General features: G+C 42.1%; 1 protein-coding gene across 4 annotated transcripts in view; it reads left to right on the forward strand.

Annotated features, from left to right (window-relative positions):
* XYLB (xylulokinase) overlaps positions 1-22,112 on the forward strand; it is a 303,038-nt gene that overhangs the window by 95,904 nt on the left and 185,022 nt on the right. For all 4 annotated transcript variants that reach the window (XM_082258814.1, XM_082258813.1, XM_082258815.1 and 1 more), the window contains one exon: positions 17,124-17,239. In XM_082258814.1, the coding sequence (XP_082114940.1) occupies positions 17,124-17,239 (116 nt within the window). The remainder of the gene's footprint in view (positions 1-17,123; positions 17,240-22,112) is intronic.

Consider the following 22,112-nt stretch of genomic DNA (forward strand, 5'->3'; position numbering starts at 1 on the left):
TTGTGGGGTAAAAAAAGGACATCAATTTTATTAGGGTACAGCGTCGCACGGCGCATTTATCATTTAAAGTAACGCAGTGCCAAATCACAAAAATGGGCTGGTCATTAAGGGGGCAAAACCTTCCGGGGCTTAGGTGGTAAAATGTAAAGTCAGAAGGTTTTTTATATTATTGCATTCTATGCATTAAGATAAAAAGCCTTCTGTGTGCAGCAGCTTCCCCAGCACCCCCTAATACATACCTGAACCTCATCTCAATCCATCGATGTCCACGAGTCCCCCAGCCATCTGGGACTCTCCCTCCTGATTGGCAGAGACACAGCCACGGCGCCATTGGCCCCCCGTGGCTGTCAATCAAAGTTAGTCAGTCAATCAGGAGAAAGAGGACAGGCCGAACTGCAGCTCTGTGTCTGAATGGATACATAGAGTGGCAGCTCGGCTCGGGTACCCCCATAGTAAGCTGCTTGCTGTGGGGGCACTCAACAGGAAGGAGGGGCCAGGAGCAGCGAAGAGGGATCCGAGAAGAGGAGGATCCAGGCTGCCCTGTGCAAAACCAACTGCATAGAGGAGGTAAGTATGGCATGTACGTGATTTTTTTTTTTTTTAAAACGAGACTTTACAATTACTTTAAGACATTTCATTAGCATATTAATAAGGGGAAAAAGAACCAGGGAAGGCAAAATATAAGGTGATTAAACATTAACTTTAATGTATGAGCATAGCTTTAAAATAAACTTTACAACAATAACTCAAAATGCGTACTCAATAAAAATAGACTATAATTTCCTTTTAAAGCAGTGACAGTTTAATACCATGTCTTGACGGTGTGTATTATGTGCTGTATATTGGATAACGGGCAGATGCATATCACCATGTGGCTGCTATTATTCTAATTAATAAACTATTGATTACTATGCAGAAGCATCAATATAGTTAGTTATCTGGCGATTAACCCACTTGAAAAGCAGCGTGTCCTTTTCTCATTTTAATTCAAATTAAATGATGGGGATAATGCTTATGATACATTTTACAGCAGTTGTATATCCTTGTACTTATTTTTCTTGTCTTTTTTCTTTAGACTTTATTCTTATTTAATAGGATAAGGCAATCTGTAACGTGCAATAATCTTGCCTTGTTTACTATCAATATTAATAATATTACCGTTGATGGGTAAAATCGTATTAATTTATTTGAGTGTCCTCACTTTATAGGTCATCATTGACCATTACATTTGCTGCATTTAAAGCGGACCTCCAGGCATTCACAGTTGTCATATATATATTGAAACTGTTTAACCTGCTAAAAGTTTTATAATCTCTTCATTCAGTCTTGTAATATGACACCACTGTCATTTTTATTTACTATTTTTTTAACGCGTTACTAAACCCAAAAGCAAACATTTACTATGCTGCAGCTTACAAATTTATGTAAAACTGTCATCCCAAAAGGAAAAAAGAAATGTAGCTATAACTGCTTGTGTAACTGCAGTGTGAGCTGGAGCATGGCTTCAATCTGTTAGTGTATCTAAATCTGCTAGTACATCAAACACTCCCTTCCCCCCAGACTGACAATGCTGCTGTCCAAAGGTGCCCATATGCTCCTTCATCCAGAGTGGGGGTACTCTAATACAGGAGGTGTGTTACTGGCCAAATCACCAGCTGAAAACAGAGAAAAAAAGGCTTTAAAAACCAAAACAAATGCAGCCACCACATCTAATGATTGGTAAGCTGCAATATTTTACATTTTTGGCTTTGGGTTTAATACCGCTTTAAGTTCATAGGTTTTAAACTCATGTAAATGTATAACCCCAATACATAACTAAGGATTCTCTGAGTGCCATTGGGTTAGCTAAAGAGACAGCGTAACAGTTATCTACTTTCAGGCATCTTTTTTACCTTAAATATCAGATGGAGTCACTTTTTTAGGTACACCTTGCTAGTACCGGGTTGGGACCCCTTTCGCTATCAGAACTGCCTTAATTCTTCGTGGCATAGATTCAACAAAGTGTTGGAAACATTCCTCAGATATTTTGGTCCATATTGGTATGATAGCATCACGCAGTTGCTGCAGATTTAATGATGAGAATGCCTTGTTCCACCACATCCCAAAAGTGCTCTATTGGATGAGATCTGGTGAATGTGGAGGCCATTGGAGTACAGTGACCTCATTGTCATGTTCAAGAAAGCAGTGGTGAGATGATTTGAGCTTTGTGACATGGCGCATTATCCTGCTGGAAGGAGCCATCAGAAGATGGGTACACTGTAGTCATAAAGGGATGGACATGGTCAGCAACAATTCAGAGGTAGGCTGTAGCATTTAAACAATGCTCAATTGGTACTAAGGGACCCAAAGTGTGCCGAGAAAATATCCCCACACCATTACACCACCAGCCTAAACCGTTGATACAAGGCAGGATAGATCCATGTTTTTATGTTGTTTACACCACATTCTGACCCTACCATCTGAATATTGCAGCTGAAATCGAGACTCATCAAACCAGGAAAAGTTTTTCCAATCTTTTATTGTCCAGTTTTAGTGAGCTTGTGCGAATTGTAGCTCCACTTTCCTTTTCATAGCTGAAAGGAGTGGCATCTGGTGTAGTCTATGTTTAACCGGTTGCCGACCGCCGCACGACTATATACTGCGGCGGTCAGCCCCGGCCAGGCAGAGTGACGTATCGGTACGTCACTCGCCTGTCACTGACTTGCGAGCCTATAGCGAGCGGGCGCGCGCCCGCCGAGGCGCGCGCCCGCCGCGGCTCGTTCACAGGCAAGTCAGTGCGTGTGACCGGCGGACTCGATGTCCGCCGGCCACACTACGATCGCTCCTGTGAAGGGAGAAAGACAGAGCAGCTTGTGTAAACAAGCTGCCTGTCAGTTCTCCCTGTGTAAAAGTAAAGATCTGACCGTTCTACTATGTAGAACGGTTGATCTTTGCTTTTACACCAATAGCAATGTCCCTACACAGTAGAAAGCACGCCCCTAGGACACACTTAACCCCTCCCTTCCCAATAAAGTTAACCCCTTCCCTGCCAGTGTCATTTTTGCAGTAACAGTGCATATGTATAGCACTGATTACTGCAGTAATGTCACTGGTAACCCCAAAAGTGTCAAAAATGTCAGTCAAGGGTCCGATCTGTCCGCCGCAATGTCGCAGTACCGAAAAAAAAATCGCAGATCGCCGCCATTACGCGTTAAAAAAAAAACACCAAAAATGACAAAAATCTTTCTCTTTGTTAGTAAACGCGATAACTTTTGCGCAAACCAATCAAAATACGCTTTTTGCGATTTTTTTTACCAAACATAGGTAGCATAAAACAAATTGGCCGAAAAATGTTAAAAAATTTTGATTTTTACTTTTTTTTTTGGGGAATTTCATATAAAAAAATGTGAAAAATATTGTTATTTTTGCAAAATTTACGCTCTTTTTTTGTTTATAGCGCGTGATCAAAAAATCGCACAGGTGATCAAATACCACCAAAAGAAAGCTCTGTTTGTGGGAAAAAAAGGACGTCAAATTCGTTTAGGTACAGCGTCGCACGACCGCGCAATTGTCCGTTAAAGTCACGCAGTAAAAAATCGCAAAAAAACCCCTGGTCCTTTAGCAGCCAAATCCTCCGGGGCTTAAGTGGTTAAAGGTGATGGTGCGCTTTTCTTAAATGTGAAAAATCATATATTGAACAATATATAACAAAAATGGGAAAAAAAAAAAACCCAATCGAAATCACAGTGATGGGTGAGTAGGTGTAAAATGAACAAACAAAATTATCAAATAACACTCAATGTGACTATACAAATAAACATTAAAATAAAAGTCCATTGAATAATGTGATCCAAAATGTGAAAAATGGTGAAGAGAATCCAATTAAAAATCAAGGTGATGATGTAGTGTTCCCTCCACCGGGTGAAATGCCTCCTTACCTGGCGGAAAGAAGGTAAGTGCCTGATAATGATATTCTAATATGGAAAAACCAGTGTTCTAATTCCACCTGCACACGTGCAAGGTCACCCAGGTGATAAATAAATACAAGCCTCTTACCAGATGTAAGAGACAATCAAGCCTCTAAATATTCTGATCATGAGGATGCTTCCTTAACACCATGGATGGATGAAATCATTCACACTTTCTTCCCTCTGTATAAGCCAGCGTGTGTCTCCTATTCTTTTGGGGTGATAGACTCCCGCGATGTTCCAAAGTACATGAAAGAATGGATGGGACTAATAGTGCATTACCTTTTATATGCAATTTATTGATATACAGATTTGCACTTACAGTTGGGTTGAATGTTCAGGCAGAAAATCATATAATGACAGGCTGAGGATCTCTAGGTGCATCGGGTCCGGCTGCAGCACGGACCGCCGATGACGCAATGACGGCACGCCTCCCTCCTGACGCGTTTCCTCCAATAGGGCTTCAACTTGAGCGGCGCTCGGGACATTCTCTGCAGACACCGGAAGAGGAGGACAACACCAACCTGTATAAATTGGCGGAAATGACGGCGCGCGCCTATCTCCCATCTCAAGTTGAAGCCCTATTGGAGGAAACGCGTCAGGAGGGAGGCGTGCCGTCATTGCGTCATCGGCGGTCCGTGCTGCAGCCGGACCCGATGCACCTAGAGATCCTCAGCCTGTCATTATATGATTTTCTGCCTGAACATTCAACCCAACTGTAAGTGCAAATCTGTATATCAATAAATTGCATATAAAAGGTAATGCACTATTAGTCCCATCCATTCTTTCATGTACTTTGGAACATCGCGGGGAGTCTATCACCCCAAAAGAATAGGAGACACACGCTGGCTTATACAGAGGGAAGAAAGTGTGAATGATTTCATCCATCCATGGTGTTAAGGAAGCATCCTCATGATCAGAATATTTAGAGGCTTGATTGTCTCTTACATCTGGTAAGAGGCTTGTATTTATTTATCACCTGGGTGACCTTGCACGTGTGCAGGTGGAATTAGAACACTGGTTTTTCCATATTAGAATATCATTATCAGGCACTTACCTTCTTTCCGCCAGGTAAGGAGGCATTTCACCCGGTGGAGGGAACACTACATCATCACCTTGATTTTTAATTGGATTCTCTTCACCATTTTTCACATTTTGGATCACATTATTCAATGGACTTTTATTTTAATGTTTATTTGTATAGTCACATTGAGTGTTATTTGATAATTTTGTTTGTTCATTTTACACCTACTCACCCATCACTGTGATTTCGATTGGGTTTTTTTTTTTTCCCATTTTTGTTATATATTGTTCAATATATGATTTTTCACATTTAAGAAAAGCGCACCATCACCTTTAAACATATACACGTCCTATCATCTGGTTGCAGCCTTTCACCTAATCAGCGCACCCCTTTCTTTTCAATATCTGGTGTAGTCTGCTGCTGCTGTAGCCCATCTGCTTTATGGTTTGATGTGCTATGCATTCAGATATGGTATTCTGCATACCTTGGTTGTAGCGAGTCGTTATTTGAGTTACTGTTGCCTTTCTATCATCTTGAACCAGTCTGCCCATTCTCCTCTGACATCAACAAGGCATTTTCGTCCACACAACTGGATATCTTCTCTTTTTCAGACCATTCTCTGTAAACCCTAGAAATGGTTGTGTGTGAAAATCCCAGTAGATTAGCATTTTTTGAAATACTCAGCCATGCGACGTTCAAAGTCACCTAAATCCCCTTTCATGTGGTTGGCTGATTACCAATTTGTGTTACCAAGCAATTGAACAGGTTTACCTAATAAAGAGGCTGGTGTGTGTATATGTATGTGTGTATATACTGTGTATGTGTGTGTATACCTATGTGTGTATATACTGTGTATGTGTGTGTGTATACCTATGTGTGTATATACTGTGTATGTGTGTGTGTATACCTATGTCTGTATATACTGTGTATGTGTGTGTATACCTATGTGTGTATATACTGTGTATGTGTGTGTATACCTATGTGTGTATATACTGTGTATGTGTGTGTATATATATATATATATATATATATATATATATACAGGGCTTTTTTTCTGCCGGAACACACCGGAACGGCGTTCCGGAACCTTTGGCAGCAAGCCCTGTTCTCTTCCACTTGTCATGAAACACTGAAGCTGGTAGAGGACTCACTTCCTCCACCAGCTTCTGTATGGTAGTGACAGTGCTGCATCCAGGGCACATGAATAGGGATGTGACTGTCCCGGGTCTGGGCGCTGCAAATGTAACATTTTTTTTTTGTCTTTGGGGCTTGGGGAGGCAGCGGCTTCTTACTCCGCCCGCCGCCTGTCCCCACTGTGTAGCACGGAGTCAGGGTTCACTGAAGTGCTGTGAAACTCCTCCTCCAGCTCTCTGCTACATTCCTTATAGGTGGAGAGGAGCAGAGCTGCAGGAAACGTCACTAGCTTTTAAAAAAAAGCCCAGGCAGAGCTAACAGAGCGGTCAGCGGTGCCGGCTGCATTCTGAGAGAGGTGAGAGAGCTGTGGGGGAGGACGAGAATATGTCAAAAGGTGAGAGAGCTCTTTGTGTGGGTGTGGGTGTGAGGGAGGGGATTATTGTAACCAGGTGAAAAATCCTTTTGTGTGTGTGGGGGGGGGGGGGATGATATGTGAACAGGTGAGAGCTGGGGGGGGATTTGTTAACAGGTGAGAGCTGGAGGGGGGGGGATTTGTGAACAGGTGAGAGCTGGGGGGAGGGGATGATTTGTGAACAGGTGAGAGCTGGGGGGAGGGGAGGATTTGTGAACAGGTGAGAGAGCTGGGGGGAGGGGAGGATTTGTGAACAGGTGAGAGAGCTGAGGGGGAGGGGAGGATTTGTGAACAGGTAAGAGAGCTGGGGGGAGGGGAGGATTTGTGAACAGGTGAGAGAGCTGAGGGGGAGGGGAGGATTTGTGAACAGGTGAGAGAGCTGGGGGGAGGGGGGGATTTGTGAACAGGTGAGAAAGCTGAGGGGGAGGGGAGGATTTGTGAACAGGTGAGAGAGCTGGGGGGAGGGGGGGATTTGTGAACAGGTGAGAGAGCTGAGGGGGAGGGGAGGATTTGTGAACAGGTGAGAGAGCTGAGGGGGAGGGGAGGATTTGTGAACAGGTTAGAGAGCTGCGGGGAGGGGATGATTTGTGAACAGGTGAGAGAGCTGAGGGGGAGGGGAGGATTTGTGAACAGGTGAGAGAGCTGAGGGGGAGGGGAGGATTTGTGAACAGGTTAGAGAGCTGAGGGGGAGGGGATGATTTGTGAACAGGTGAGAGCTGGGGGGGGGGATGATTTGTGAACAGGTGAGAGAGCTGGGGGGAGGGGAGGATTTGTGAACAGGTGAGAGCTGGGGTCATGATTATAGAATGTATAGCACAGTATACAGGGGTAGTGGTTAGGAGTGTGTATCATACAGTGTACCTTACATGCGCCTGATCATAGCCTTGATGATGTGCTGTTTGGTACATACTGTACCTTTTAATGTTCTGTACTGTACATGTTTATGGCTGCTGCACCCTGTATGATATGCACTCCTCAGCACTGCACAATACATACTCCTGAGCCCTGTACTCTGTGTGCTTCTCTTTTCTGAACCTTGCGCCTTCTGTGATACGCAGTTCTAAGCCTCGATCACACCCACTTTTGGCAACTATATAATTTTTACCTCTGAGGAAGGCGTGACTGGGGGTGGGGCTGTGGGCGGAGTTGGGGTGGAGTTGTGGGCGGGGAAGGTGAGTTACAGCACCTATTCTCTGAGAAAAAAAGCCCTGTGTATATATATATATATATATATATATATATGTTCATAAAATGTATATACAGCATAACCTTTAAACGTACGTGAGCCAATGTAAGAAATGAGTCCACATGCAGCGTTGTATATATAATCTTTGTTTTATCAATAAACACAATGCAGGGTGCACCCATGACACAGAGCAGGAGCTTATTTACCTTCAGATTCTCTCTCACATTGTGGGGAATAGTACCCAAATTATGATGCTGACAATAGTTTACTGTCTACTTGGTTTGGTCCATCCATTCATGACTTTTTTTATTTTTTTTATTGCAAATGTCTTTCTTACCCAAATATTTCCTACCCAAATTCCAATAAAACCATTGTGAAATAAATTTTGTAGGGAACAGTTTGTACACAGCAGGAAGGAGGGGATATGTCTCTGCTCTACTCTGAAGACCCTGTACACACTGGCATTAAGAGCAGGAGTTTGGGCACATTTTTATCTCTCCTCAAACTCCTAGTAAAGCAGTCTGAAAATAATACAATGGACACCACACAGTGCTGTTCACATTATCAAAACATGAAGCTTTTGCATCATGCAGCATTGAAGCTTCATGTGGAGTTTGGAAGGGGTTGAAGCATCTCAACTCCTTCTATTCAAGTTTATGGTAACACACCATAAACGCACCGGCATGAGTTTGCAGTGAGCTGGTGCATTTGCAGCGCCTTGTGCACAGCAACCAAGAAAAAACCCTAGGCGTCTGGGTTGCATTTTTAACTCACCTTTAACGCACGTTAACTACTTGCCTACTGGGCACCTAAACCCCCTTTCTGCCCAGGCCTATTTGCAGCTTTCAGTGCTGTCGGACTTTGAATGACAATTGCGTGGTCATGCAATGCTGTACCCAAATTACATTTTTATCATTTTTTTTTCACACAAATAGAGCTTTCTTTTGATGGTATTTAATCACTACTGGGGTTTTTATTTTTTGCTGAACAAACAAAAAAATAAACGAAAATTTTGAAATAAAATAAAATAGTTTGTATAGTTTGTTATACAATTTTGCAAACTGGTAATTTTTCACCTTTGATGTGCACTGATGAGGCGGCACTGATGGGCACTGATAGGCTGCACTGATAAGGTGGCACTGGTGGGTGGCACTGATGGGTGGCACCGATGGGAACTGATAGGTGGCAACGATGGGAACTGATAGGTGGCACTCATGGGCACTGATAGGTGGCACTCATGGGCACTGGCAGGTCACACTAATTGGCAGCACTGATAGGCACTGATAGATGGCACTGGTGGGCATTGATAGGTGGCACTGGTGGGCTCTAATGAGCACTGGTAGGTGGCACTGACCTGCACTGGTAGGTGGCACTGGTGGCCACAGATGAGGCGGCAGTTGCTCTCCCTCTTCGGGACAGATGTCTCTCTGACAGCAGCCAGTGATCGACTTTTTTTTTCTCCTCACGCTTTCAGCGTGAGGAGAAAAAAAAACATTACCAGCTCTGTTTATATCAGGTGATCAGCTATCATTCTCTGACAGCTGATCATGTTGTAAGGGGCCGGGACTTACTCCAATCTGTGATCAGCTGAGTCTTTTTGACATGCTGATCACAGAGTGAGCCGCGCGCACCCCGCAGGGAGCGTGTAGGCCACTCATGCACGGGAGGACATAAATGGACACCCTCCCAGCAATTGTAGCTCACGCTGTAGCCGTCTTTTGGCTATAGCATGGGCATGGAGAGGTTAACCACGATGTAAACTAGATGAACCACTTGCATTACCGCCATAGGTGTGTTTGTTAAAGGTATTGTAAAGTTAGAAGGTTTCATTCTATGCATTAAGATAAAAAAAGCCTTCTGTGTGCAGCAGCCTCTCTCAGCCCCCCCTAATACTTACATGAGCCCCGTCTTAATTCAGCGATGTTGCAGGAGTGCCTTAGCTTCCCAGGACTTCCCTCCTCGTTGACACAGCAGCACAGTGCAACTGGCTCTCGTTGCTGTCAATCAGCCAATCAGTAGAAAGAGGGGGCGGGGCCGGGTAGCAGCTCTGTGTCTGAATGGACACAGGGAGCTGTGACTTGGCTCGGTGGGGGCACACAAGCAGCTTGCTGTGGGAGCACTCAACAGGTGGGAGGGGCCATGAGCACAGAATTGGGACCCGAGAAGAGGAGGATCTGGACCACTTTGAACAAAAAGTTATGTATAACATGTTTATTATTTAAAAAAAACGAGACTTAACAATCACTATAAGCGTCAGTATTTTGAGCAGGTATGAACAAGGCTACATTCAGTTATGGTTTTGAGCCATTGTTCTCTGTAAAGAGCTCTACCTTCTGGGTTTAAAAACAACAGCTGACCGTTCTCTCTCAGCGGGGAATGATTGGGGATGGCTGGCAGCAATTGGAGCTGCCAGCCCTGTACATTGGAATCCCCGCTGCTGAGTGGGGGCGGGAGCGCACCGCGGGCAGTGTGCGTTCGCCCCCTAGCAGCAGGGGCCCGACCGATGTACAGTATTTCATATTTTAGTTATAGTTGAGTTAAAAAACTTTTTTAGATTTTTACTTTTTTTACCATAATAATGTGAAAGCACTATGTATATATATAACTTTTAAAGCTTGCTGTAGTCTTGTGTTCCTTATAACGGATTGTCTGGTACAGTGGTTATTCTAGCAATTTAGCATGGCCATTGGCCAAGAAAACCTGTCTTGTCCAAGGAAACACGCAGAAAACCTTGAGTTTGTGCACTTTTTGTGGTCCTCTATAAGCCTCAGCGGATGATTTCAACCAAGAAACAAATGATGCAGTGTATACTCTGGCAGGCTTTGAATGATTTTCACTGTGTAAGCTGTATTTTCCAAAAGCTTGATGTAGTGGACAATGTGGACAAATGAACAAAATTTTCAAGAGGGCAAAAATGCGAGGAAAGGGGTTAATTAGTTGTCTTTTTTCAGCTCTACATTTTAAAATAATGTAATTGTTTAAATTAGATCTGAATTCTTCTTTACAAAATGCACATAATGTCTCAGGATAACATGAGTATTGCAGTATTCAGCAAAGCTTTATTTGGACTAGTAGTGCACCTGCTACTTTAGAAAGGGAGGAGATGCCCGGAAAATGCAGATAGTCCAAACAACTAAAGAGCCGATGAGCACTGTAATACTCAACTTGTCTTTAAACCAGAGTATATTTTATCTTCACTAAGTACAATAAATGCGTGTTAATATTACATATTTTTCTCCACCTAATTTTTATGTGCCTTTCAGATTTATGCTTGCTTGCTTTGCCCTTTTTCATGACTATATTTCATACACAGTTTTTAGATTTCTAGTGGCTCTCTCTATGTTATACTGTGCAATTAGCATCCTTGATAATTGATTGCTGCACTAACATAAATTAAATAAAAGCAAGCAAAAGAAAAAACATATTCAGCACATCTCTGCTATATACTGTATGTACATTTCCCTGTGTTTTATCTCATTAAAAATACTGCAAGCACAGAAAATAACCTGTTGATCATGTCAGAAATTCAATGTGCTTCTAATTTTCTGTAGTTAGCTGACAATATTGACTGGGCTGCGCTGAAATATCAAGCCAATGTTATCAGCCCTATCCGAGTTCCCCCTTGCTGGAGTACAGGACACCTCCCTTTTATGTAATAAATATTAGTAAATGGGGAGGTGTAAGGGTAAGCCACATAAAAATAGTATTGTGTATCCAATATAGTGTATATTGCAGAAATCATTTTGGGTTTAAGCAGAAACAGACATGCTTTGGGAAAAGAGGAACACAATAGAACTATGTGCAGCACGTCCAACAACTACTTCGGGGCGACCTGGAGCGACTTGCATAGACATTCATTTTATGAAGTCCGTGCAAGTCGCGCCGAAGTCGCGCTGCACGCGACTTCACAGGTCGCCCCGAAGTCGGATCCGCTGTAGTGTGAACGGTGTGTTACAGTAAGCACAGCATGCATATTTGATAAGCATTTAGGTCTCCTCGTGTAAAAAACTGCAACTTGAAGTAATTGTAAATGCTTTTTTTTTTTTTTTTTTTTAAAAACAAACAGGTTTATACTTACCTGTTTCCATTCCATTGCACCAAGCTGCCCCAAACCTCCTCTTCTTGGGTCCCTGCCACTGCTCCTGGCTCCTCCCCTTCACCGAGTATCCCATATAGAAAGCTGCTTTCTATGGGGGCACTCTTGTGGGCTCACTCCCAAGCCTCGCTGTCTGCGCCTATTGACACAGACAGCGGAACTCTGCCCACTCCCCTCTTTCTCTTTACTGGTTTTAATTGACAGTGACAGGAGCCTCACTGCCGCAGCAAATCCAGTGAGATCCAGTGAGACCAGCAAGTGAGGGGAGAGAGGAGTTACAGAAGGGCACAATGCTGGCTCAAATGAGAGCTCAGGTAAGTAAAAGGGGGGTGAAGGGGGGATACTGATGCCTAAACATTTTTTACCTTAAAGTAAAACTATGGGCAAAACTTTTTTGAAAATTCTGGGTAGAATAAGGGAGGGTCGTAACACCTGTAAGGTTTATTTTTAACATCTGTGTCCCATTGAGGAGATGACAGGAAGTGAGAGGAAATCCCTTCAAATTAAAGAAACCTCTTGGGGACCCCCAAGTCACCAGCACTAGTGTCCCCACTGGAAGATTTTCCATCTATTACTTTTCTGGGGCCAACCCGAAATTTGGGATTTTCTTTTACTTTCACTTTCAATAATAATGGTAAACAGGAAAAAAGAGAGGGGGTGAATCTCCCTAATGGGGACACAGACAGCAATAAAAACTGACAGGTGTTCTAATCATTCTCCCCTCCATCCTATCCTATGCAAAACTTTAGTTATACTTTAAGGCAAGAAATGCGTTAAGTTTAAAAATGTTCAGACTTTATACCCACTTAACCAGGAATTCCCAGAGTGCTATGGGTATGCTAAAGCGACAGCACAGCAGTTGTTAAAATGTCAGGTTTTTAAAATATTACTAAGCATTGATGAGATTATTAAATTATTGACAAACTCAACTACTGCTTGCCACCTAGATCAATTCTGACATTTCTTTCCTACATGTAAAACAATCATCTTTTTTTGCCGGAATTTTTTTTAGAATCCCCAATTATGTATGTGTGTGTGTGTGTATGTATATGTATATATATATATATATATATATATATATATATATATATATATATATATATACACACAATTTTATAAATATAAAAATAAAAGGTCTATAATTTTCATCATAGGTGAATTTTAAATTAGAGACAGAATATCAACCAAAAATCCAGAAAAACACATGATGCTAATGTTACAAATTGATTTCCAGTTCAGTGAGTAAAAAGTATTTAATCCCCAAGCAAAACATGACTTAGTACTTGGTGAAGAAACCCTTGTTGGCAAGCACAGAGGTAAGAAGTTTCTGGTAGTTGGTTACCAGGTTTGAACATATCTCAGGAGGGATTTTGGCCCACTCTTCTTTACATATCTTCTCTAAATATAAATTAAGGTCTGGAGACAGGCTAGGCTACTCTGACCTTAGTGTGCTTCTTCTTAAACCACTCCTTTGTTGCCTTTGCGATATGCAGGGCTTTTTTTCAGCTGGAACTTGGCGGAACTCGGTTCCACCACCTCTGGCTCTGCCCTCTGTTCCCTGCTCATCACTATCACTTGTAAACACAGAAGTCCAGCTTCTGTGTTTACAAGTGACAGCTTGTCTTCCATTGGCGTCCACATATCTGATCTTCTGAGTGGCTGCTACTAAGTGCATGATAGAGACAAGGGAGATGCAGGTGCCCGGGGTGCAGTGCAGATGTGGACACCCCAACTTGATGATCTCCCAGGAAGTTAGAGAGGCAGAGTCATCTACAGTGTGTGTGTGTGTGGGGGGGGGGGGGGTACTAGAGCCGACTGGGTGCTTCAGCCTAATGCAGCAACAAAAGTAAGACACGTAGAAGATGGTGGAGCTTTTAAGGAGATGAGGAGAAGATGGGGCAGGAGGGGGGTTGCATGCAGAGGTCAGAGCTGAAGAGGGGTGAAAATGAGATGTGGATGGGGGATACAGAGGTAAGCAGCTGTGGAAGAAGGCTAAACTCTGCATGCAGTGGACCCCTGAATTCTGCGCTATGTACCTAGTGCACCCCCAAACTCTGCACTCTGTGTGTAAACCCCCCCCCCCCCCCCCCAAACTCTACACTCTGTACATAATGCACTCCTAGTATTTTTTGCCCCTTTAAAACCCTCCCACTCTCAGTGAATTTTGACCGCACCCACTATTTGATGCAGTTTGGAGGGTTTGTGTGTGTGGGGGCAGAGGGGTTTTAGGGGGCTGTGGTTGAGTTCCTACACCTATTTTCTGAGAAAAAAAGCCCTGGCGATATGATTTGGATCATTGTTATGCTGGAAGACCCATTCACAACCCATCTTTAGTTGGCTGAGGGAAGACCCGAGATTTTACAATACATGGCTCTGTCCATTGGCCCCTCAATGTGGCAAAGTCGGCCTGTACCTTTAGCAGAGCAAAAGCTCCATAGCACCTCCGTGCTTGACTGTAGGGATGGTGTTCTTAGGGTCAAAGTCAGCATTTTTCTTCCTCCAAGTTTGTTTGGTGACTGTGGTCAGAACTGCCTTGAAATCATTCACAAGTTCCTCCTGTGTAGTTCTGGGCTGATCCCCCACTTTTCTCATGATTATCCTTTTCTCATAAGGCGAAATCTTGCATGGAGCTCCAGACGAGCATGAATGATGGTTATTTTTTATTTCTTTCATTTGCGAATAATTACTCTAACAGTTGTCTCCTTCTCACCAAGCTTCTTGATGATGGTCTTGTAGCCCATTCCAACCTTGTGCAGGTCTACATTGTTTTCCCGGACGTCCTTTGACAGCTGGTTGGTCTTGCCCGTGGACAGGTGTCTTTTATACACTTAACGAGTTGTCATTAGGAGCACCTTCTTAAATTGACAGGACTAATCTGTGTACCACATGAACACATACTGTAGCCAGTCTGTGGAAACCAGAACTATTGTTGGTTGGTAGGGGACCAAATACTTGTTTTACTCACTGGACTGCAACTTAATTTATAAAAATTGTGTCATGTGTTTTGGTTGATATTCTGTCCCTATCATTTAAAATGCACCTATGATAAAAAAGATAGACCCTTCATTTCTTTGTAAGTGGGCAAATTACAAAATCTGCAGGGGATCAAATAATTATTTTCCCCACTGTATATGTATATATACATTTTATGGAAAAAGTACAATTAATGTATTTTAGTGCACACGACCACAATACAATACCCTTTTTGGTAAAATATAAAAGATGTTACATTGAGAAAATAGACACCTAAAATTTCACGCTTTAAAATTGCGTACGCTTGTGGAACAGCGGCAAACTACGGTATCTAAGAATCTCCATAAGCAATGTTTTAAAGCTTGTAGAGGTTATGAATTTAGAGTTACACAGGAGGTCTGGTGCTCAAATTATTCCTCTCACTCACATGTGATGTGAACACTATTTACATAAGTGTGCACATTTGCCTTTGTATGCAAGCATGGGGGGGGGGGGGGGCGGTTACATTTGTATTTTATTTTATTATTTCTTTTAGGTACAATTTTTTTTTAGCACTGTTATTGCTATCACAAGGGATGGGCAACATCCTTTGTGATAGCATGGGCAGTGACAGGTACTCTTTGCTATGACATCTGGGGTTTATTAGACCCAGAAGTGACAAAATCCCCATCGTTTCTGGTTTCTTAGACCGTAGAGATGATCAGGGAACCTCTGGTCTGCAGTCATCTCTATGGTAAGCCAGAAGAACCGCTCGCTGGCTTCAACTCCTCAGTGGGACTGCATGCAGGCTGCAGGCATCATCCCAGTATAACCATCAAAACTCTACGATGTCCTATGGGTGGGAAGTGGTTAAAACTTAAATCCAAGCAAACAGCTAAATTATCTTCACTGGGGGTAAAGGATAATGAGGGCAGACTGAAACATTATACACAGAAAATGAAAGCATTGCATTCTTATTATAATATAGCATGTTATATATTTTTCCACCAACTATGTAAAGATTCAATAGCTCTAGCAATTTACTCTTACTGCTTGCTCAAATACAATGTAGAAATGAACATTTGTGAACTATTTAGCTTACCAAAACATTTTGTAATTGCGTTTAGTCTGTTTTCTGTCTGTTTTTTTTTTGTATTCTTTGTCCCATATACCCTATATCAAATTCAGGAACCTGTACTAACTGTATTAAAAATGTTTATTTTTTAGGGGGTACATAGCTTGGTTAAATGGTGGTCTTTTTTTGTGTTTGCAGTGCAGTTTCTTCTTTATGTTATGCCACTGAAATAGGAAGGCAGAAATCTAGAACTGATATAGGTTCCAATCATTCTTATTTTTTTCAAAAGTAAGAAAAAAGTTTGTGCTGCAGTCCCAATTTACATGTATTTTTAAATGCAACTAGGGTATTTATCTCCTGTGATAGCATTTAGAGAGACAGAGGGAGGGCCTGCAGTGGGAGCCAATCAGGCTTTGCTGAGTGCACATGTGCTGACAGTGAACTGTTGATAGGCAAGCAGAGCCATGACTCATCTGTGTGTACTGTTCCTTCATTGCCCAATCAGTATAGTGTGGGCGTGTTCGTGACCTATCAGTGCATTGGCAGTGGGCAGTGGGAGTCTAGGGTCTAGCTATGTGGTGTAGCAGGGGGGTTGGATTGACAATGAGCTGCACATATTCATTGGCAGATTAAACACAATTTAAAAAAAAATATATATATTTTTTTGATTGTGCTTAGTTTGCATGACATGAGCATACAAAATACAATATAACAAAGTAAAATAGTAAAGTATAAAAAGGTATAGTATATAAGTTGAATTAGATATATACTAGGTGGGCATGGATAATCAGTCAGAAGTACATACAGACAAAACAATTTTAGTATATTCTGTTCAACTGTGCATTTAATTCCTGGATTTCAGCTTTAGGAGACAGCATAGAGACCTAAAAATCATTTGTTCAGCACAAACATACCTCACTATGATATGGACTGCTTCTGTTTTTGCTAAGTATTTCCATTTTGCTTTTAGTTTGTGAAGAACTCTAAATTTGACATAGCCAATAAATGTGATTTACAATGAGCATTAATAAGACCATAAATCCAGGTAGGGATGAATTTAATCCTGAGACGATCGTCCTGTTTTCAGTGGATCATCTGGCACGATCGAATCATTTGTGCATTACTATCACCATATCTCAGTTACAGCTCCTGTGTTTATCGGTCTCCAGGGACAGGTGCAGTTTTAGAAACGGGTTTGTTTTGGAGGCACAGAGAGGTCAACATTTTATTTCAAGCGATGAGACTCACGTGATAGAACAGTTTTATACCACCTTAATGGTCTATCTTTGCTTCCTAGTTTTAAAAACGGCTCCCTCACGAGAGAGAAAATCAGAGACAAGTGTTCATCCGGCTCCTGGGAAGAGTTTGCTAAAGTGCTGAGATTGACCCCCCCTGGAAACCATGGCTGTTTAGGTAGGTAGTGAAATAAATACCGGTGTATCTTGCTCTGGTCCAGCTAGATTGGTAAAAAATTGAAACAATGTACAATTGGAATAGCATTAAAAAGTAAGAGGAGCTATATGGAGAAAATCTAATAAAATATAGAAATATACAGTGCCTTGAAAAAGTATTCATATCCCTGGAAATTTTACACATTTTCTCATGTTACAACCAAAAACATAAATGTATTTTATTGGGTTTTATGTGATAGACCAACACAAAGTGGCTCATAATTGTGAAGTGGAAGGAAACGGATAAATCGTTTTCAAAATGTTTTTACAAATTAGTATCAGCAAAGTGTGTCGTGCATTTGTATTTAGCACCCCCGAGTCAATATTCTGTAGAACAACCTTTCGCTGCAATTACAGCGTTACATTTAAGTTTTTGGTTGTAAGATGACCTAATGTGGAAAATTTCAAGGGGTATGAATACTTTTTCAATGCACTGTAGATGACTATCTATCTATCTATCTATCTATCTATCTATCTATCTATCTATCTATCTATCTATCTATCTATCTATCTATCTATCTATCTATCTATCTATCTATCTATCTATCTATCTATCTATCTATCACACCCTCCTAGTCAGGTGCTAGGTAAAAGCATCTTATGCTCCTTCTGCTTATCAGGGGAGCCTGATCTATTAGGTTGCCTGTTGCATGTTTCCAGATGTGATTCACTGAGTCTGAGGGAGTGTCCCCACTGCATCCAGTAGGGGAGCCTGTTGGACAGTGGGGGAAACCCAGCCAGTGACACATAGGCTTTTGTGAGAGTCCCAGTGTGAGGGCACTCCTGCAGTGCATCCTGGGATTGCTCATAAAAGCCAAGGGGATAGCCAGGTGATAGCCAGACCATTATTCTTGATCTTTAAGGATACAGCAGTGTTTCTCAACTCCGGTCCTCAGGGCACACTAACAGGCCAGATTTTAGGTATTACCTTGGGGAGATGCAGACTAGAATACTGCAATCACTGAGCAGCAAATTATATCACCTGTGATGTATTTCAGTTTTCTTGCAAACCTGGCCTGTTAGTGTGCCCTGAGGACCGGAGTTGAGAAACACTGGTCTACAGACAGGTATGGTGCCAGCTGATTGGAAAAAAGCCAATGTGGTACCAATATTTAAAAAAGGACTGAGATATATCTCGGGTAACTATAGGCCGGTCAGTCTAACATCAGTAGTCTGCAAAATTTTGGAGGGGATGTTAAGAGACCACATACAAGACTTTAGTAATGAGAACGGTATTATTAGTAGTAATCAGCATGGATTCATGAAAAATCGTTCTTGACAGACCAATCTATTAACCTTCTACGATGAAATGAGTTGCCATCTAGATAAAGGAAAGCCTGTGGATGTGGTGTATCTGGACTTTGCAAAGGCATTTGACACAGTTCTCCACAAACGCTTACTGTACAAACTAAGGTACATAGGTATGGACCATAAGGTGAGTACCTGGATAGAGAACTGGCTCCAGGGGCGAGTCCAGAGGGTGGTGATAAATGGGGAGTATTTTGATTGGGCGGGTGTGGAAAATGGGGTCCCCCAGGGTTCTGTCCTGGGACCAATCCTGTTTAATTTATTAATCAACGACCTAGAGGCTGGGATATCTAGCACAATCTCGGTATTTGCGGAAGATACTAAACTAATCATGCTGATATCTTCAATGCAGGATGTGGAAACCTTACAAGCGGATCTGAACAAAATAATGGGGTGGGCAACTACATGGCAGATGAGGTTTAATGTTGAAAAATGTAAAGTAATGCACTTGGGCATCAGAAACACGAAAGCAAGCTACTCACTAGTGGGGGAACCTCTGGGTGAATCTAAGATGCAAAAGGACCTGGGGGTACTGGTAGACCACAGGCTTGGCAGTAGCATGCAATGCCAAGCCGCTGCAAGCAAAGCCAACAAAATAATGGCATGTATAAAAAAGGGGATTCACTGCAGAAATAAAGAGATTATTCTCCCACTCTACAAGACTCTAGTCCGGCCACATCTGGAGTATTCCATCCAGTTCTGGGCACCGGTCCTCAGAAAGGATGTGCTGGACCTGGAGAGAGTCCAGAGAAGGGCAACAAAAATAATTAGGGGTATGGAGGATCTCAGCTATGAGGAAAGACTACAAGCATTGAACTTATTCTCTCTGGAGAAGAGACGCTTGAGGGGGGATATGATATCAATGTACAAATACTGTACTGGGGATGACCCTAGCATAGGGAACAAACTTTTCAGAGAAAGGGAATACAATAAGACATGTGGCCACTCACTAAAATTAGAGGAAAAACGGTTTAACCCTAAATTACGTAAGGGGTTCTTTACTGTCAGAGCAGTAAGGATGTGGAATTCTCTTCCACAAGCAGTGCTATCAGCAGGGAGCATTGATAATTTCAAAAAACTATTAGACCAGTCTCCTTAAAGAGCACAACATACAGGGGTATACAATGTATGGGTAACAGCAAACACACACACACACACATCATAGGTTGAACTGGATGGACTGATGTCTTTTTTCAGCCTCACAAACTGTGTAACTATGTGACAGGACGTCTTTGACGGGAAGCAGAGTCCCAGGAGGAGGCTGACGGCTATCTCTCCTCCTGCTGTATGAGGAAAGTGGTCTTAGGCAGTGGGCCTAGTGAACCAGGTGTGGAGCTGAGCTGCAGAGGATCCAGTAAAGCTGACAGTGGAGCTGGTGGCAGAGTCTCCTGGGAAAAACAGTGTCCGTGAGTACCAGGGGGCATGCCAAAGGGTCTGCCCAGGAATGGCGACCACTCCAGTGAAGTCAGAGGATCAAGGGGTCAGTTCACACAGAGTGTCAGAGTAAAGGGGGTGCCGTGTAAAACCCTGAAGAGTAGGGGCAAAGGGGGTGCCAAGTAGGACCCTGAATAGTGATTCACAGTGCATCACAGTTCATTTAATTCTTCTTCACTATAGTGGCAGGGTGAAGCCGCGGCCTTGCCGCATCCATTGTTAACCAGAAGTCCCAGCAATTGTGCATAGTTATTCAGTTGGAGTATCCCACTCATCCCTTCTCCCATCCCAGTTCTCAAATAAAACAACAAAAACCAAAACCCCTGGACTGTTTTCTGACTGAGCCAAGCACTTATGCTATATTGTCAAGTTGTTGCTATGGGTAACCCTGGGGAACCGGTAACCAGCAGCTCCCAAGGGAGTAGTGCTATCTATCTATCTATCTATCTATCTATCTATCTATCTATCTATCTATCTATCTATCTATCTATCTATGGCGTTATGCTTTTTTTATTCTGCATGAGGAACAAACCACAGAAACTTGGGAAAGTGTGTAAGGAGGTATGTATGTTGTTAGTTTCACTACAGATTGTATTCATGTAGTTAGATTGATTATGAGGGGAAGAGAGAAGTCCACTTTAAGATGTCTGCTGCTACTCCTTCATTGTAAGGAGTTCTGTAGTGATGCAGGAGTGTGCAGATATAATTATAGCACACAACAAGGAGCATGGGAATATGACATTTCTAGAAATGTTGGATGCTGGGGGGGGTCTGACAGAGACTACAATGAAGCAATGGAAGAAGACACATGCCGCCACAGATCTAAGTATTTTAAGGTTGGTTTACTAAAAGAGTTGAGAAACTTCACACATTGAATTGTGTGAAAATTACCTTCAGTCATCCAGTCATGTAAAAAGTACATTTTTGTATACTTATTTCATTTGCACATGGTTCATTATTCAATGACGTCATCGGCTGCATATACAGTAATTATCTCCTAAACGGTGCATGTTTAGAAAATACTTACAGTACCTATAGGTAATCCTAATTATAGGCTTGCCTATAGGAACACACAATAGATGGAAGTTTAATTCCACTTTAAGCTTTGACATAAAAACTTGGAAGCTGTAAAACTTTATATGACTGCACCAAAGTTCATAAAACATCCATGAAATACCCCTGCTAAACCAACAAAAGTACGTGTGTGACACAACTTATTATAAACTGCGGATGCTAGGTATCCACTAATTGCTATTTAAATAAATACTTTTTCCTCTAGTATTAAAATACAGAAAATATACATATTTTCCTTCCAGTGCAAAGAAAATTACCAAACCTAATATGTTCTAATATAAAAAAAAAAAAAAAAACAGTGTCCATAAATCATATATCCAATAGGAAAAGTCCACTATGGTGCTCAGTGATGTAAATCCTTTTCTCAACTGTGCTCCAGTCATGCATTGAAAAGTGCGTTTATACCATATGTCTTCATGATCCTTTCCACCTCTTATCACACTGACACTCACCAGACCTTAAGACCCAATGTGTGTGGGTCAGCTCACACTCAGATAAACACTGTGTATAGGCAGACTCCCGAGTCACCTCTCCTCTCCTGCTTTCCTGGTTCCAGTGCTATATTTCGAAAAAGATCAAACACACTCCTCATATTGTAACCTCGTTTTAATGATAAAATACCTAAAATACAAAAGTAAGAGTAAAACTCACACTTTCTTGTGCCCGAGCCGACACCCAGCGATTTCAGCAATGTTTGGTATGGCCACCAGCTGCTTTCTCCTGCATGGGGTATTGGCGTGTGTTCCAACCAGCGAAAGCTCTGTCACCCAGGTGTGACGTAATGAACCACGTAACCCCTCCTCTACATGTTTCGCTCTTTTAGCTTCATCAGGAAGCCATGATTAGATGATAATTTATTTTGTGAAGACTCTCTAAGCTACTTTAGTGAATCAGCCTGATTATCTTTTATTTTGCAGGATTGTGCTTTTGGGCAATTGTATGGGGTGATGAAAGAATTGCTTTAAGATAGATATTTACTAAAACTGTATCACTCATAATCTGGTGCAGCTGTGCATGGT

Source organism: Pelophylax lessonae (assembly GCF_965119305.1).
Source record: "Pelophylax lessonae genome assembly, chromosome: 5".
Classification (NCBI taxonomy): Eukaryota; Metazoa; Chordata; class Amphibia; order Anura; family Ranidae; genus Pelophylax; species Pelophylax lessonae.